Raw genomic sequence first — 12,727 nt, forward strand, 5'->3', positions numbered from 1 at the left:
AAAGAAAATTCTCAAATACAGTTTTATTTTATACCCATCTCTGTACCAAATAGACAGAGACACAAAAACAGTGTACAAAAACAAACATCAATAGAAAAGTATGCTTATATCCAAATGTCAAAAAATTGATCAACGTTGTGACATAAATTGCAGAGAAACAACAATTTGTCAGAAAACAAAAGGGTAGAATACCAAACATGTACAAATGTACACTTTTCTATGTGCATGTCTTTATACAAAAGTGTCAATGCAACTCTGTTTGTATATGGTTTTTATAAGATAGGTCCTTTAAATGACAGATTTTTCCTACCCATCTCTGTTCACAATCAGTATTGGGAAGGCACTTTGCAACATACAAATATACAAATACACAAGCAAGAAAACAAAACAAAAAAAATGTTTCCAGTGATGTAATAAGCCAGAACACCATACAAGACGAACAAATAACAACAATAAAATAACTGAATTCCTTACAACTTCAAATTTGTAAAATAAATAAGGGCTTCAAAAATTCAGATCACACTTATTGGGCAGACAATGATTTTTACTATTAGAAACGTTAAATTCCAATCAATTAACAGATGTTATGATCTGATATTAGCAATGATTAGTCAAATAAGTAAGCTGCAAGGACCTGCAGGTTTTTACAGCTGCACAATAAAAGCATTAAGTCGAACAAGTACACATGTTAATAAAATGTGTACTTGTTTTGCAAAAAAAGAAAATAGTTTTTTTTGTGTGTGTGTGTACATATCGTCATTGATAGTATAAATCATGAGTGACCGCTTGCAACACCTCTGCATTATTATTCAAACTGCTATTCGAAAAATACTCCAAATAAGTTCACGGTACATTATACTAATAACCTGCAGGGTAAAATAAGGAAAGGTAACCAGCATTAACACTGCATTTCGAGTAAGAGGAACAGGCAAACACCAAACACACACCCAAATACTTGCATAATAATAAAGACACAACAAAAGTATGGATTTGTCAGTATCAACTTAAAACAATTCTCTTAAAACATACTCTTCCAAAAAAGAAAAGAAAAAAATCCATTCATTCCACAAGGCCAAGGAAAGTACCTATATACAAGAATCCTGTTCACATAAACTAACATAAATGGCCATACACACATACATATTTGTATATATATATATATATATACTGTGTGTATATATATATATATATATATATATATATATATATATATATATATATGAATGTTACACATCATGTATAGTGACTTTAAGTTAAGCAGGAATGTACTGAACAACTTAGAAAAACTCTGATATATTAAAAAAAGATTAGAAAGCCCTCTGTTTAAGTTACATTCTAGAGATAAAAGACATCGGAGAGACTGCAGCATTCACACGTGTACACACACATATACGTCATCACTCTCACGCTGTCCTCCTGTCGGCTGCATGATTCAAGAAGAAAATAGCACGTTGCAACAAAACTCAATATATACCTTTTCGTAAAGGAGACTTGGACACCGGTATCAATAAGTTAATAAAATATATTCTTTGCTTCTTGCTGTATCTTACAGTGAAACCTGAAATTGGTCCCTGTTGGACATTTAAAACTGACATACTTTTTGTGACCCAAAACAATCAGTCTCAGATCTCTCTCAATGATAAACAAAGAAACAAACCACAAAATAAAAACAATTAATGAGATAACAGCCATTATTGGCCTAAAGTTTTAAAGGATTTAAATATTTATCAAAGTAATTCATAGAGGAAAAGACTACAACATTTAAGTTTTATAACAAGTTGCTGTAGGTTTTCTGTCATTGGACTAGAACAGTTGCACAGATGACTCCATCTCAGTGTTTTCTGATTATAAAAACCTCTTTTCAATTTGTAATGCTCACTGTGTAAGTCTGGACACGAATAACCTAGAGGTACATTCTGAAAATGTTTAGGGCATCAGTTTGTCTTTTAAAGCGAACATCATCCTCAAACCACCCATCTGGAAGCAGAAAAACACGTGATAAACATACATTTCAAAAGTAAGATTTTTTTTTTTTTCAAGATAGACCTATGAAATTGAGGATTTGTCAAAAGTGGAATAAAAAGATTAGCTGCTTCACACCAAGATGGAATCGAAATGGCATCCATAATAGCAAAGTCAAAATAATAACAAACATTATAACAGTGAGAAAAGAAAAAAAGAAAAGAAAAAAAATTCAAAACAAAAGTAGTCTACATATGGCGTCAAGGAGAATGAAACAACAGACTAAACTCGCAGTTATCGAAGTTTGGTTGTCCAATAAGGTTATAAGAAATGGTTGAATTTCAAAGGGGTCATTTCTCCCCTAAACCCATTCCACTGCTGCCCATCTCAGAGTCCACTAGTGAAGAGGCAAAGGCTGACTGGACGATCTGAAAACCAAAGGATTCAAGAAGTGACATGTTCTGTTGGGGGGAAAAGGGCGAGCCGAGATCACCAAGACCGGAGCCGGCCGCAGCGCGTTTCTTATGAACCCGGTGATGGTGCTTGTTGAGGTAAGACTTTGTGCGGAAAGTCTGGCCGCATTCGCCACAGGCAAACTTCTTTTCGTGGTCTGTTTTTTGAATGTCTTTGGATCCCCCCGGCGAGGTCACGATGTCTTCAGGTTGGCCGTTGAAGATGAAAGATGTCACCTCCATTTCTTCTCCCTCAACTTTGTGTTCAGCCTTGAGGTCCGTTCCGTTGGAAAGGTCACCGAAAACTGCATCTGATCCATCAGAATCCTGATGAGGGCATTTCCCAGCATTCTCCTGTCCGTCTGAGGTAAACACAGAGTGGGGAAGGGGATATCAGGGAAGGAGGGGGACAGAGAGAAATATAGGAAGAGAGAAGGAGCCTCACATTAAGCAAAATGTCTAAAAATAAAAAGATTTCCTTTATACCTGAACCCTCATGACCACAATAACTACATGTGAGAACTTGATTGTGTTCAAAGCAGCTTGGCTATCTGTTGGCCATCTATTACTGATCATTATATTGCAGCGTTTGTGCTTTTATAGTTTCTGTAATAAGGGAAATTGCATCCTATTTTGTACAACAATATCTTAATATGTCAGATTATTCAGTCCACCGAGTAGGTCTACGCTCTAGAGCAGTGGCACAAATCCTTAGTTTAAGAGCAAAAAGGACAAATTCCTTTTGTTTTCAAGATGTAAATATGAAAAATGCAATTTGAACACATACTGAATGTTATAGTGTCAATTTAAATTGATCTTAAAGGGATAGTTCACCCCAAAATAAAAATTCTGTCATCACTTGCTTACCCCATGTCATTCCAAACCTGTATGGATTTCTTTCTTATTTGGAACACAAAGGAAGATATTTTTCAAAACTCTGGGAACCAAACAACATTGGAGCCCATTGACTTCTACTGAATGGACAAGAAAAACACTGAGACATTTCTCAAAAATACCTTATTTTATGTTCCACAAAAAAAGGAAAGAAAGTCATACAGTTTGGAACAACGTGGGGGTGAGTATATGATGACAGAATCTTCTTTTTAACTATCAGGAACTATCCCTTTAAAAATTGTGAGAATTCATTACCACAAATTAGACATGCACATTTAGAGAGTCCCAAATCTCTACTCTGCTCTGAATGATCAGTGCTCACTGCTCAGCTTTTCTTACAAGTATGTAAATTAAATTTAGCCTTAACTAGCTAACTAGTTCTCCTGGCTACTAACAGTGACACTTGAGAGCATGATACCTAAGATAATTTCTGATTGGCAGAGAAGCACCCTATTTGGGGAGAAAAAATAATCGTTGCAGGTTCTCCAAGTCCATTCCACTAATCAAATCAAATTCCAGTCGGATACAGGACATTTTATGGACCCGGAATACTAAGATTAAATACAGTCCTGTTCTTCTAAAGTATAAATTATAGACAAAAAAGGTCAGAAGTGGGTGCTGTTAAGGCAAACGGATGAAAATTAAGCAGCGCTGAGGACCACCAGACAAAAAAGCATGAGCAAAATACAGACCAAGCCAATTATTAGGTAAGAACTGAAATCAGACCAATATTTTACTAATAAGGTCAATGGTGCTTTGGCGATATTTGCACCAGGCTTATCAGTCATAACATCCAGACATCCACAGTTCTTTGGCTCACCACATTGCCACCCTCCTAACAGCTCGTACTGACCTGTAAGAGGTCCATGAAGTGGAAACCCTGGTGCTCCAGAAGAGCGGCACTCCCAGAAATAGGGAGTTGGACCTGGCTTGCCCAGGAGCAGCTCAGGCTGCAGGCCCAGGGCCGGAGGCACAGGCTGGGGTAGAACTGGCCCAGTTAGCCCCCGAAAAGACCCCTCTGTCTCAGGAAAGGTAACCAGGAGTCGGCGACTGGTGCAAAGGTCTACACCCCCAGTAACCACCCCAAGAGGTAAGGGATATGGGTAGAGGAAAAGACAGAGAGGCCAAGGGGGACAATTCGTAGTCAATACAGTCAGATGACCACTAGCTTCACATCAGTTCAGAAACTATGAAAATTTTTTGTTCAAAGCTAAAATGACAACTAAAAATTAAAAAATAAATAATTTCAATAAATTTGAATGAATCTTTTTCTTTCATTACATGCCAAGCCAGCAGCTCAATGACCCTGTTGGGAGTCATACTGTAATGACAATTCTGTACTGATGTAAAGTTAATGATGCCTTTCTGATGTATTTCTGCATTACTTTTCGCATATTATCTACCAAAACCTTAAAGCTTGTATTACAAGATCAAAATATATTCTTCCACCTATTGTAGTCAATCTACAGTTAGCATCTATAACCCACTTGAAACAAAAACAATAATTTTTAGTATTCTTGTCATCACCAATACATTACCAGGGAATCATGTACAGATTCGAGGACAAAAAAAAAGATGAGGCTGACACCATATTGTTCCCCATCATGTCCAATAAGGATATTACCCAATCACAAGCTGCTAGATTTTATGGCAATAAATGTTTGAAAAAGGTCCATTAAATCCACAGAAACAATGCACAGCGTGTACATGTGCACTTATATGTGGACATGCATGAATGAAGGCTCAAATAACGCTTGCATTATGCCAGCACTTGATGGAGATGACAGTAAGCGACACACAGAATGGGACACGTGGCCATGCTAAATTGGTCAGCAGCAATGTAAGTGAGCAGACAAATCTGATTGATAGAGCTGCAACTATTATTTCATTTATACCCTAAATCAACTATCTCTCTAATTGCAGTTTATTTAAACAAAGACTACTGCAGAAACTTCAAATAAATCTATTTACGGTAGGATTCTTTTCATATTTTGCCTGTAAATCAAATATTAGCCTGGTTTCATAGACAGGGCTTAGATTAAAGGTGGGGTAGTGTGTGTGTAAATATTTCCTAAAAAAAATTGTTCCCAAATTTGTTTAAACTGTCTATATATACCAATACATAATTATATAATTTCAATAAACACAGCTCATTATTTCATTCACTCCCACCCCCTCCCATCTGGAATCCTTACAAAGCCACACCCCCAAAACAAATGAACGCGCGCTGCCGACCGCTCTCAGCTGGAGGACGCGTTTACCAGCGCCACGGAGAGGAGCAGTGCATGTAACGTTAGTGACATCATGTCAGAATCACATGTAATAAAATGCCTTACTTTATCATTATTAATATAAACAACTAACATGGCTGGTAGTACTCACTATCAAGCTAGCATATCGATACTGGTAAAGTTTAAAATATATTGAGTTTGATTCGGTAACGAGCTAGTAACATAAAACCTAAAAACAGCAAAACTAAAAACAGGTTGTATTGATACACGTTTTCCCATTACCATCAGTTACACTGTGATGAAGGTGAATTTAGTTTACGATTCATAACATATACGGTGTTTTACATGTAAGAGCTTCCACGAAAGCACTGTTGGCGTCACTTTTCAGCCCCTGGTTGTCAGTTGTTGCCACGGCTGGAAAGCCCGCCGATATTGACTCTCGTTTGACTTCTTGCTTTATCCAAAGACTTTTTGGTGGTCATAGCCTTTTCAAATACTGTCTTCCTTTTTTGCCTGGTTTTCCTTCACTGACTGTATGCAGGTAACTGGGAATTTTGACTGCTCTTTCTCTGCCATAATTGTGATTCTTCCTAGCTTCCGTGTCTCTTCCACTCCCGGAGCAAACGTGTGCGCGCATGTGGGCTGCTCTTACGCAGCAGTGCTGGTAGCCATGGTAGCGAGGGAGAGTGACAGTCGCCCAACCAATCATTTCTTTCGTCCCGGTTGGAAATAATGAGCTGTGTTTATTGCAGCACTGAGAAGACTACAGACACTCGATTTGTATACTTTCTTTTTCAGAGTACTTACATTTTAATTATGTATTGGTATACATAGACAGTTTAAACAAATTTGGGAAAAAGTTTTTTAGAAAATGTCTACCTACCCTGCCTTTAAGCCAGGATTAGGCCTTAGTTCAATTAGGACATTCAAGTAGCTTTCATAGACGTGCCTTAAAAAAAACATTACTGTTGTGCATCTTGAGACAAAACAATGACACTGACATATTTTTTCAGATATGTCAGTGCAAGTTTCTTTCAGTTAAAACAACTCAAACATGCAATTTAGTCTGGGACTATCTTAAGCCTAGTCTGTAAAACCATTAAAGAAGCTTAAATCATTTGAATAACAAACTTTGAATTTACGTTTCTATTATCATAAAAAACCTTGATGTCTGCAAAACTACAAGGACTGCATACATATACAATACTCCATCAGATATCATTACATCTGCACATTTTGGTTGCCGTTTTACAAAACTCAGTTGAGCTAAAGAAACTCTTCCTTAACTTTCCTCATAAAAAGTGAAAGCACAACCCATTCTTTCAGCAACAAACATCCTTTCTCATCCACTGGGAGAAAAGTCCTGAAAGATGGTGCAATATAAATCAGAAAGGCCCAATTTTGAACAACATATCCCTGATTCGCTGCAAAGTAATGTTGCAATAAAGATGAAAGATGTGCAGCGCTACAATCTCTGTTTTGCGGGTGAGTTTTTATGCAAGCAGATGCAGCATCTGATAAGCAGCAGTGAAAAGACAGCAAGTGAGCGAGCAACAATTTGACGCTGTGGGGAGAGGCTAGCTTGCCTTCCACTGCGCACTGGCGTCCTGAGTGGTAGGGGGCGCCGTTGTGCATCTGTGGTCTGTTGGTGCGTGGTTCAGGGAACTGATGTGCTGCAGAGGAAGGGAGCATGGACGAGCTGTGGTGCGTTTTTACGTGCACCTTTAAGTAGGAGGCAGTAGAAAAACCTGAGACCATCGGAAGAACAAGTAGGAAAAAAATAAAAATAATAATAAAATAAAATAAAACAGAACAATACTCAGTCTGATTAATCAGATTTTTCAGAAGAAAAATATAAAGAATAAGCCACGAACCTTTTCAGTACTACTATATAAAACTTGGCTTAATGATAAATACAGAAAACTGGGGGAAAAGCTCAATCAGTTTTTGAGAGCCTAAACTAACTTACTAAGGATGGTGTCAGTGGCAATAAAAACATGGATCATTAGCTGGGTATTAATTATGTACACACAAGTTTTTATTAAATTAGTTATTTTCAATGCATAGTTGACCAGTACCTTTGTTGCATATTCCACAGTAGTTATGAGGTCCTTCACTGTGTTTTTTCAAGTGGTCGGTCATGTAGGCAGCACGGAGGAATTTCCCACACACTTGACATGGTATCTTATCTTCATGGCATGCCAGGTGCGACCTCAGGCGATCTCGTGTTGCGAAGGATGCGTTGCAAATCTGAGACATTTCAAGATAATGGTTTATAAGCCTTTTCCCGAGAGATCATTTTTGTTCGAGTGTTATCGCAAACATAAGGGTGATTTAAAGGAGGAATTTACTTGAATACTTAAATTCTGCCATCATTCACTTACTCCCGTGTCAATCTAAACCTGAGTTTCTTTGTTGCATTTAATACAGAAGGTGAATTTTTTTAAGAATATCTTGGCCACTCTTGTCCATATAATGAATGCGAATGAGAACTTGGCTGTCAAGCTCCAAAACAAGTATTTTGATTACATTACAGCTTTGTGTGAAGAACAAACTCAAATTTAAAGTCACCATGAAATCAAATTTTTTTTTTTACAGTTTAATATAATGATTTATCCATAATCCATGTGCTTTTGTAATATTTGATAAAAAAAAATGTTTTACTTCCTCTCCCCCTCGCATTCTCGCAATGACATCTCTACTCAGAAGATGTGCAGCAGCACAAGGACTGGCCAATAATCCATCACTTAAATGAGATCACAGCAATTTGCAAATGACAACAAATCCAATCAATGCTTGATGGACAAAATCAAGTCCCCTCCCTCCCTCCCCCTCCTTGCTCATTCGAGAAGCCGTTACACTTGGATGTCACAGTAGGATAGAAAAATGATAACAATTTTGATTTCATGTTGACTTTAAGTCATTATTCACTAATTCACTGCAGCAAGTTGCTAACCACTGTGCCCATCAGTGTCTTTACATGCACTTTAAAAGCGATAGTTCACCCAAAAATGAAAATTCTTTCATTAATTACTCTCCCTCATGTCGTTCCAAACTAGGGGTGGAACGGTACATGTATTCGTATTGAACCGAAACGGTACGGGCGTCACGGTTCGGTGCACGAATTTACACGGAGAATACACGGTATAAAAATAAATAAAACTCGCATGCAAATTAATTAATGTAACGCGGAACTACTGTTAGATTCACGGGTTCTTTAGGGACACATAATATGTACCATCGGCTTAACTCTGAATGCGCGTTCGCTTCAAACGTTGGCTTTATACGCGGGTCCTATTCGCTTTGGACTAGCGTCGAACTAAACGCGAATTTGACGCTCTATTCGCGTTTGGTGTGACCGCATAATGAACAGGCTGCGATGTCAAGATTGCAATGAATGCTGGAGTGAGTGTGTGTGTGTGTGTGTGTGTGTGTGTGTGTGTGTGTGTGTGTGTGTGTGTGTGTGTGTGTGTGTGTGTGTGTGTGTGTGTGCGAGGCAGAGAGAGAGAGAGAGGCGCAGGCGCGATCGAACTCTGAGAGAGAGAGAGAGAGAGAGGCACGGGCGCGATCGAACAGTGGAAACATAAAAAACATACTCCGTCATTTTGTTCATACAGATCATTAAACCTGCAAAGTGTTTACTTATATTTGTGTACACTCGCAATAAAACACAACATTGTGCTTTTGTCACACTGTATACTTTTGTCAAACTGTAACCTACAACTGTCACCCAACCAAAATCACACACACACACTGTTTTAAAAGCAAAACATTTATCCAACTCCATTTCAAAACAGTCTGTGGGTCCCATCTTTTGGACATTCATCATATTGCATTGGTTTTCATTTCTTGTCCTCAGAGCACTAATCTTACACATTCTACATTGATTAAAAAAGAAAATCAAAAATTTTTTTAATGGTAGTATTATTTTATACAGAAATCAATTATTTATAATTCAGATGAGAATAATGTTACATTGTTAATTAATAATGTTAATTTAAATTAAGGAAAACAAATATATTGATCTCAAATATAGCAAATTAATTTTAAATTAATTCAGGTACCAAACATATCGCATGCTCTTTTTGTCTTTTTATTAATTTAATTAATAAACTAATTATATAAAACTATTGTCAGTGCACTACAAATAAACTGGTTCTATGCCTTTATTAATAAAACTTATTTAAAAAATACAATGCCTTCTGCATTTTTGTTTTGCTTTTCCCTCCATTGTACCGAAATCGTACCGAACCGTGATGTCTGAACCGAGGTATGAACCGAACCGTGACTTCTGTGTACCGTTCCACCCCTATTCCAAACCCATAAAACTTTCATTTATCTTCAGAACACAAAAAAAAAAAGTTCAAAAGGAGATCTTAAACCGAATTCCTATGAATAAAGGTGAATTGAATTGAGTCCAAATTTTCTGAAGAGACACAAACGCTTTTAATGATGAACAGATTTAATTTGGTCTTTTATTCACATATAAACATTCATCAACGCACACATCAGTTGTGGTAAACGGAAGCTCAATCACGCTTGCTTGACGTGAAACCAATGAGGTTCATCCTCGTGTGTTACGCAGCACGTTTGAGCTTCGGCAAGAACCAATGAGGTTTGTTCCCGCACTTCAAGCAAGTATGGGTGAGCTTGTTTATGTTCCCTGAACAATTTTAATGTGAATAAAAGACTAAATTAAATCTGTTCATCGTATAAAGCGATGTCTCGTGTTTCTCACACAAAATGTTAAGCTTTCATCTGGCTTCATAAGTTGTATGGACCATATTTAAGATGTTTTATGGTGCTTTCTGTTGTTTTGGAGCATGACAGTCACAGTCCTCAGTCATTTGTCATGGAAAAGAGTAGAAAGAGTTGCTGGAATTTGATTCAGAAATTCACCTATTTTGACCCATGGATGAAACAAAGCCTTACAGATTCAGAACAACATAAGAATAAGAAAATAATAGTATTTCTTACCTGACACTTGTGAGGTCTCTCTGTGGTGTGCACCTGTTTAATATGTCCATTCAGATGGTCTGGCCTGCAAAAACAAATCACACAAACCATTTATGATGCCAAATACATAAACGAATGATGTAATAAATGTAACTATAAATGACTGCAGTCACCTGGAGAATCCCTTCCCGCAGCTTTGACAGACATACGGCTTACCCACCGAGCCGTCGTGAGAGCGCACATGGTAAGACATCCTATCCTTGCGTTTGAAGCGCAGCCCGCACACCGGGCACGCATACGGTTTCTCGCCCGAATGTGACAGCTTGTGCCGGTTCAGGTGGTAGACGTCTCGGAAGACCTTCCCGCATAAATCACACGCGACGTGTCGTCTCGTCCTCTCGCGCTTACGGTTGTCCGCCGGCAGTCCGTTCTCCTGAAACCTCGACTGGGAATGATTGGTCATCGTCGGGCCGTCCACTGCGACCAGCTCTGCTCCGCTGCTCACACCGCCGGTGAACGTCCCGTGTTGAGTCTCGTGGTTTCTCAACTGCACGTCGTCGGGAAAAATCTTGCCACAAACCCCGCACGAGAAAAGGCCCCCGTCTTCGTTTTGAGCAGTGCTATTATTGTAGGAGATCGGCTCTGTTGTGGGCTCTTTTTTGGGTCTCCCTCTGGTTCGCTTGGAGCCGTCGCTGTTGAGGTGGCTGCTGGGAAACTCCAACGGGGAAACCGCTAAGTGATCGGCCGCTTGTGCTCCGGGCTGCGAGCTGTTACTCGGCTGCGTCGGATCCGCACCGTCGCTGTCATTGTTGTCAGTAAACACGGCACCGTTGGACACGCTCCCGTTTGACATGTCCACGGGCAGGGGGTATGACAGCTGCTCCGCGGCCCTGAACAGGCTGTGCTCGCCTCCTCGAGGCGGAGGCACGAGGATTTGCACATTGGACTGTTTAATAACCTCCTGACAGATCTCGATGACAGATCGCATGAGCAGAAACTTCGCCGCGGTCATCAGCTCCGGGAAGCACTCCAGGCGCACCACGATCTTGGAGGTGTACGCGAAGTCCAGGATGTCTCGGAAAACTTTGGGACTGATCGTGTGCATCTCCAGCTCTTTGCCTTGGCCGTCGTCTTCCGTCTGACAACTGAACACCGACTCGAAATACTCGCTGCACGCCGCCAACACCGCCTTGTGCGCGGGGAAGCTCTCCTCTCCGACGCGCAAGATAACATCACAAAACCTGCCACCATCTTTTCTCTGGCTGTTGAGGTTGTGTAGCATCTCGGCGCTGTGTTTGCTCACCTGGTACGTGTAGGAGGAATTCCACGGCTGTTCTGTCTTCTCCATACCGCCTTCATTCAACAACCGAGCCTAACGCACACGACGGAAGAGGTAGACGAACACAAACGGATGGCAAACACCCAATAAACAGAAGCACTCAGCAGCGACCACCACTCCTCGCCTTTTTAGCATCTAACATGTTAGCAGGGGGAAAAATGGCAGCCCCCCAGCTTCCTGTGAACTTTGACCTTTGTTTGAAGGGAGGGGGGTGTCGTCCGCGTTAAATATTTTCGATTTTAACGGTTTAATCCATTACTTTAATTCAAAGAGAAAGCGCCAATACTCTTCACACACCGAAACTGAAGTTTGCTGGATGCATGTTGTCCGTCTTCCTGGTTCGCAGCGTTATGAATTCACATTCTTGTTTTCCAGTGAGCCCCCTCCCCCAAATGTACGCCAGACACTGAATACATGACAGCAGACTGCCTCCTCTCTTTCGGACACTGTGTAACACCACTCAGAAAAATATAGCCTACTGTAAACAAACGAAATTCTAGTGAACAGGGGAAACTCTTTTAAACGGACACTAGCCCTAAAGCTGCTCTCCTGAACTGGTAATGTACAGATCAAGCATAAAGACACAATGGAGAAATGAAATTGTTGTGGACCGTAACACTGGCTTTGCTCTATGCGTTTGGCAATCAAATTGACAAATTCTTGAACAAACATCACATTTAAAAAATGCTTTACATTTTTGAACGTAGGCATAAACGCATACATAAGCCTGTTTTCACACCACACTAGTTAGTTTGAGCTTAGATTTTTCTCCTTGGGTGGACTTCTTCCTCTTTAAATTAATGAAGCATGTTTACTCAGTTATACTGATTTTTTTTTTTCAACTCACTTGCAATAATTTTTGAATTTATTCTCATGCTATTGTATCTATATAA

General features: G+C 39.5%; 1 protein-coding gene across 2 annotated transcripts; it reads right to left on the reverse strand.

The window, feature by feature from the left end:
* Positions 1-4: 4 nt before the first annotated feature.
* On the reverse strand, positions 5-12,399 carry patz1 (POZ/BTB and AT hook containing zinc finger 1). Of its 2 annotated transcripts, XM_056253802.1 has the most exons (7): positions 10,669-12,399; positions 10,517-10,580; positions 7,618-7,789; positions 7,126-7,287; positions 4,162-4,371; positions 1,231-2,776; positions 5-1,167 (listed from the first exon to the last, which is right to left on the reverse strand). In XM_056253802.1, exons 1-6 carry the CDS (start codon positions 11,841-11,843, stop codon positions 2,313-2,315), a joined length of 2,247 nt encoding a protein of 748 aa, XP_056109777.1. In that variant the 5' UTR covers positions 11,844-12,399; the 3' UTR covers positions 5-1,167; positions 1,231-2,312. The 2 variants fall into 2 exon arrangements, with proteins under 2 accessions (XP_056109777.1, XP_056109776.1); XM_056253801.1 differs by lacking the exons at positions 4,162-4,371; positions 7,126-7,287 and having other exon boundaries at positions 10,669-12,384.
* Positions 12,400-12,727: the final 328 nt, after the last annotated feature.

This window comes from Rhinichthys klamathensis, unplaced genomic scaffold, assembly GCF_029890125.1.
Source record: "Rhinichthys klamathensis goyatoka isolate OS25496 unplaced genomic scaffold, OSU_Roscu_1.1 h1tg000109l_1, whole genome shotgun sequence".
Classification (NCBI taxonomy): domain Eukaryota; kingdom Metazoa; phylum Chordata; class Actinopteri; order Cypriniformes; family Leuciscidae; genus Rhinichthys; species Rhinichthys klamathensis.

Coding starts and splice junctions, on each gene's coding strand:
- patz1 (XM_056253802.1), bottom strand. CDS start 11,843: ATGGAGAAGACAGAACAGCCGTGGAATTCCTCCTACACGTACCAGGTG. Junction 10,581..10,668: donor TGCGGGAAGGGATTCTCCAG/GTGACTGCAGTC, acceptor TTGTTTTTGCAG/GCCAGACCATCTGAATGGAC. Junction 4,372..7,125: donor ACGCCAGTGCGCAGTGGAAG/GCAAGCTAGCCT, acceptor CTGGGGGTGTAG/ACCTTTGCACCAGTCGCCGA.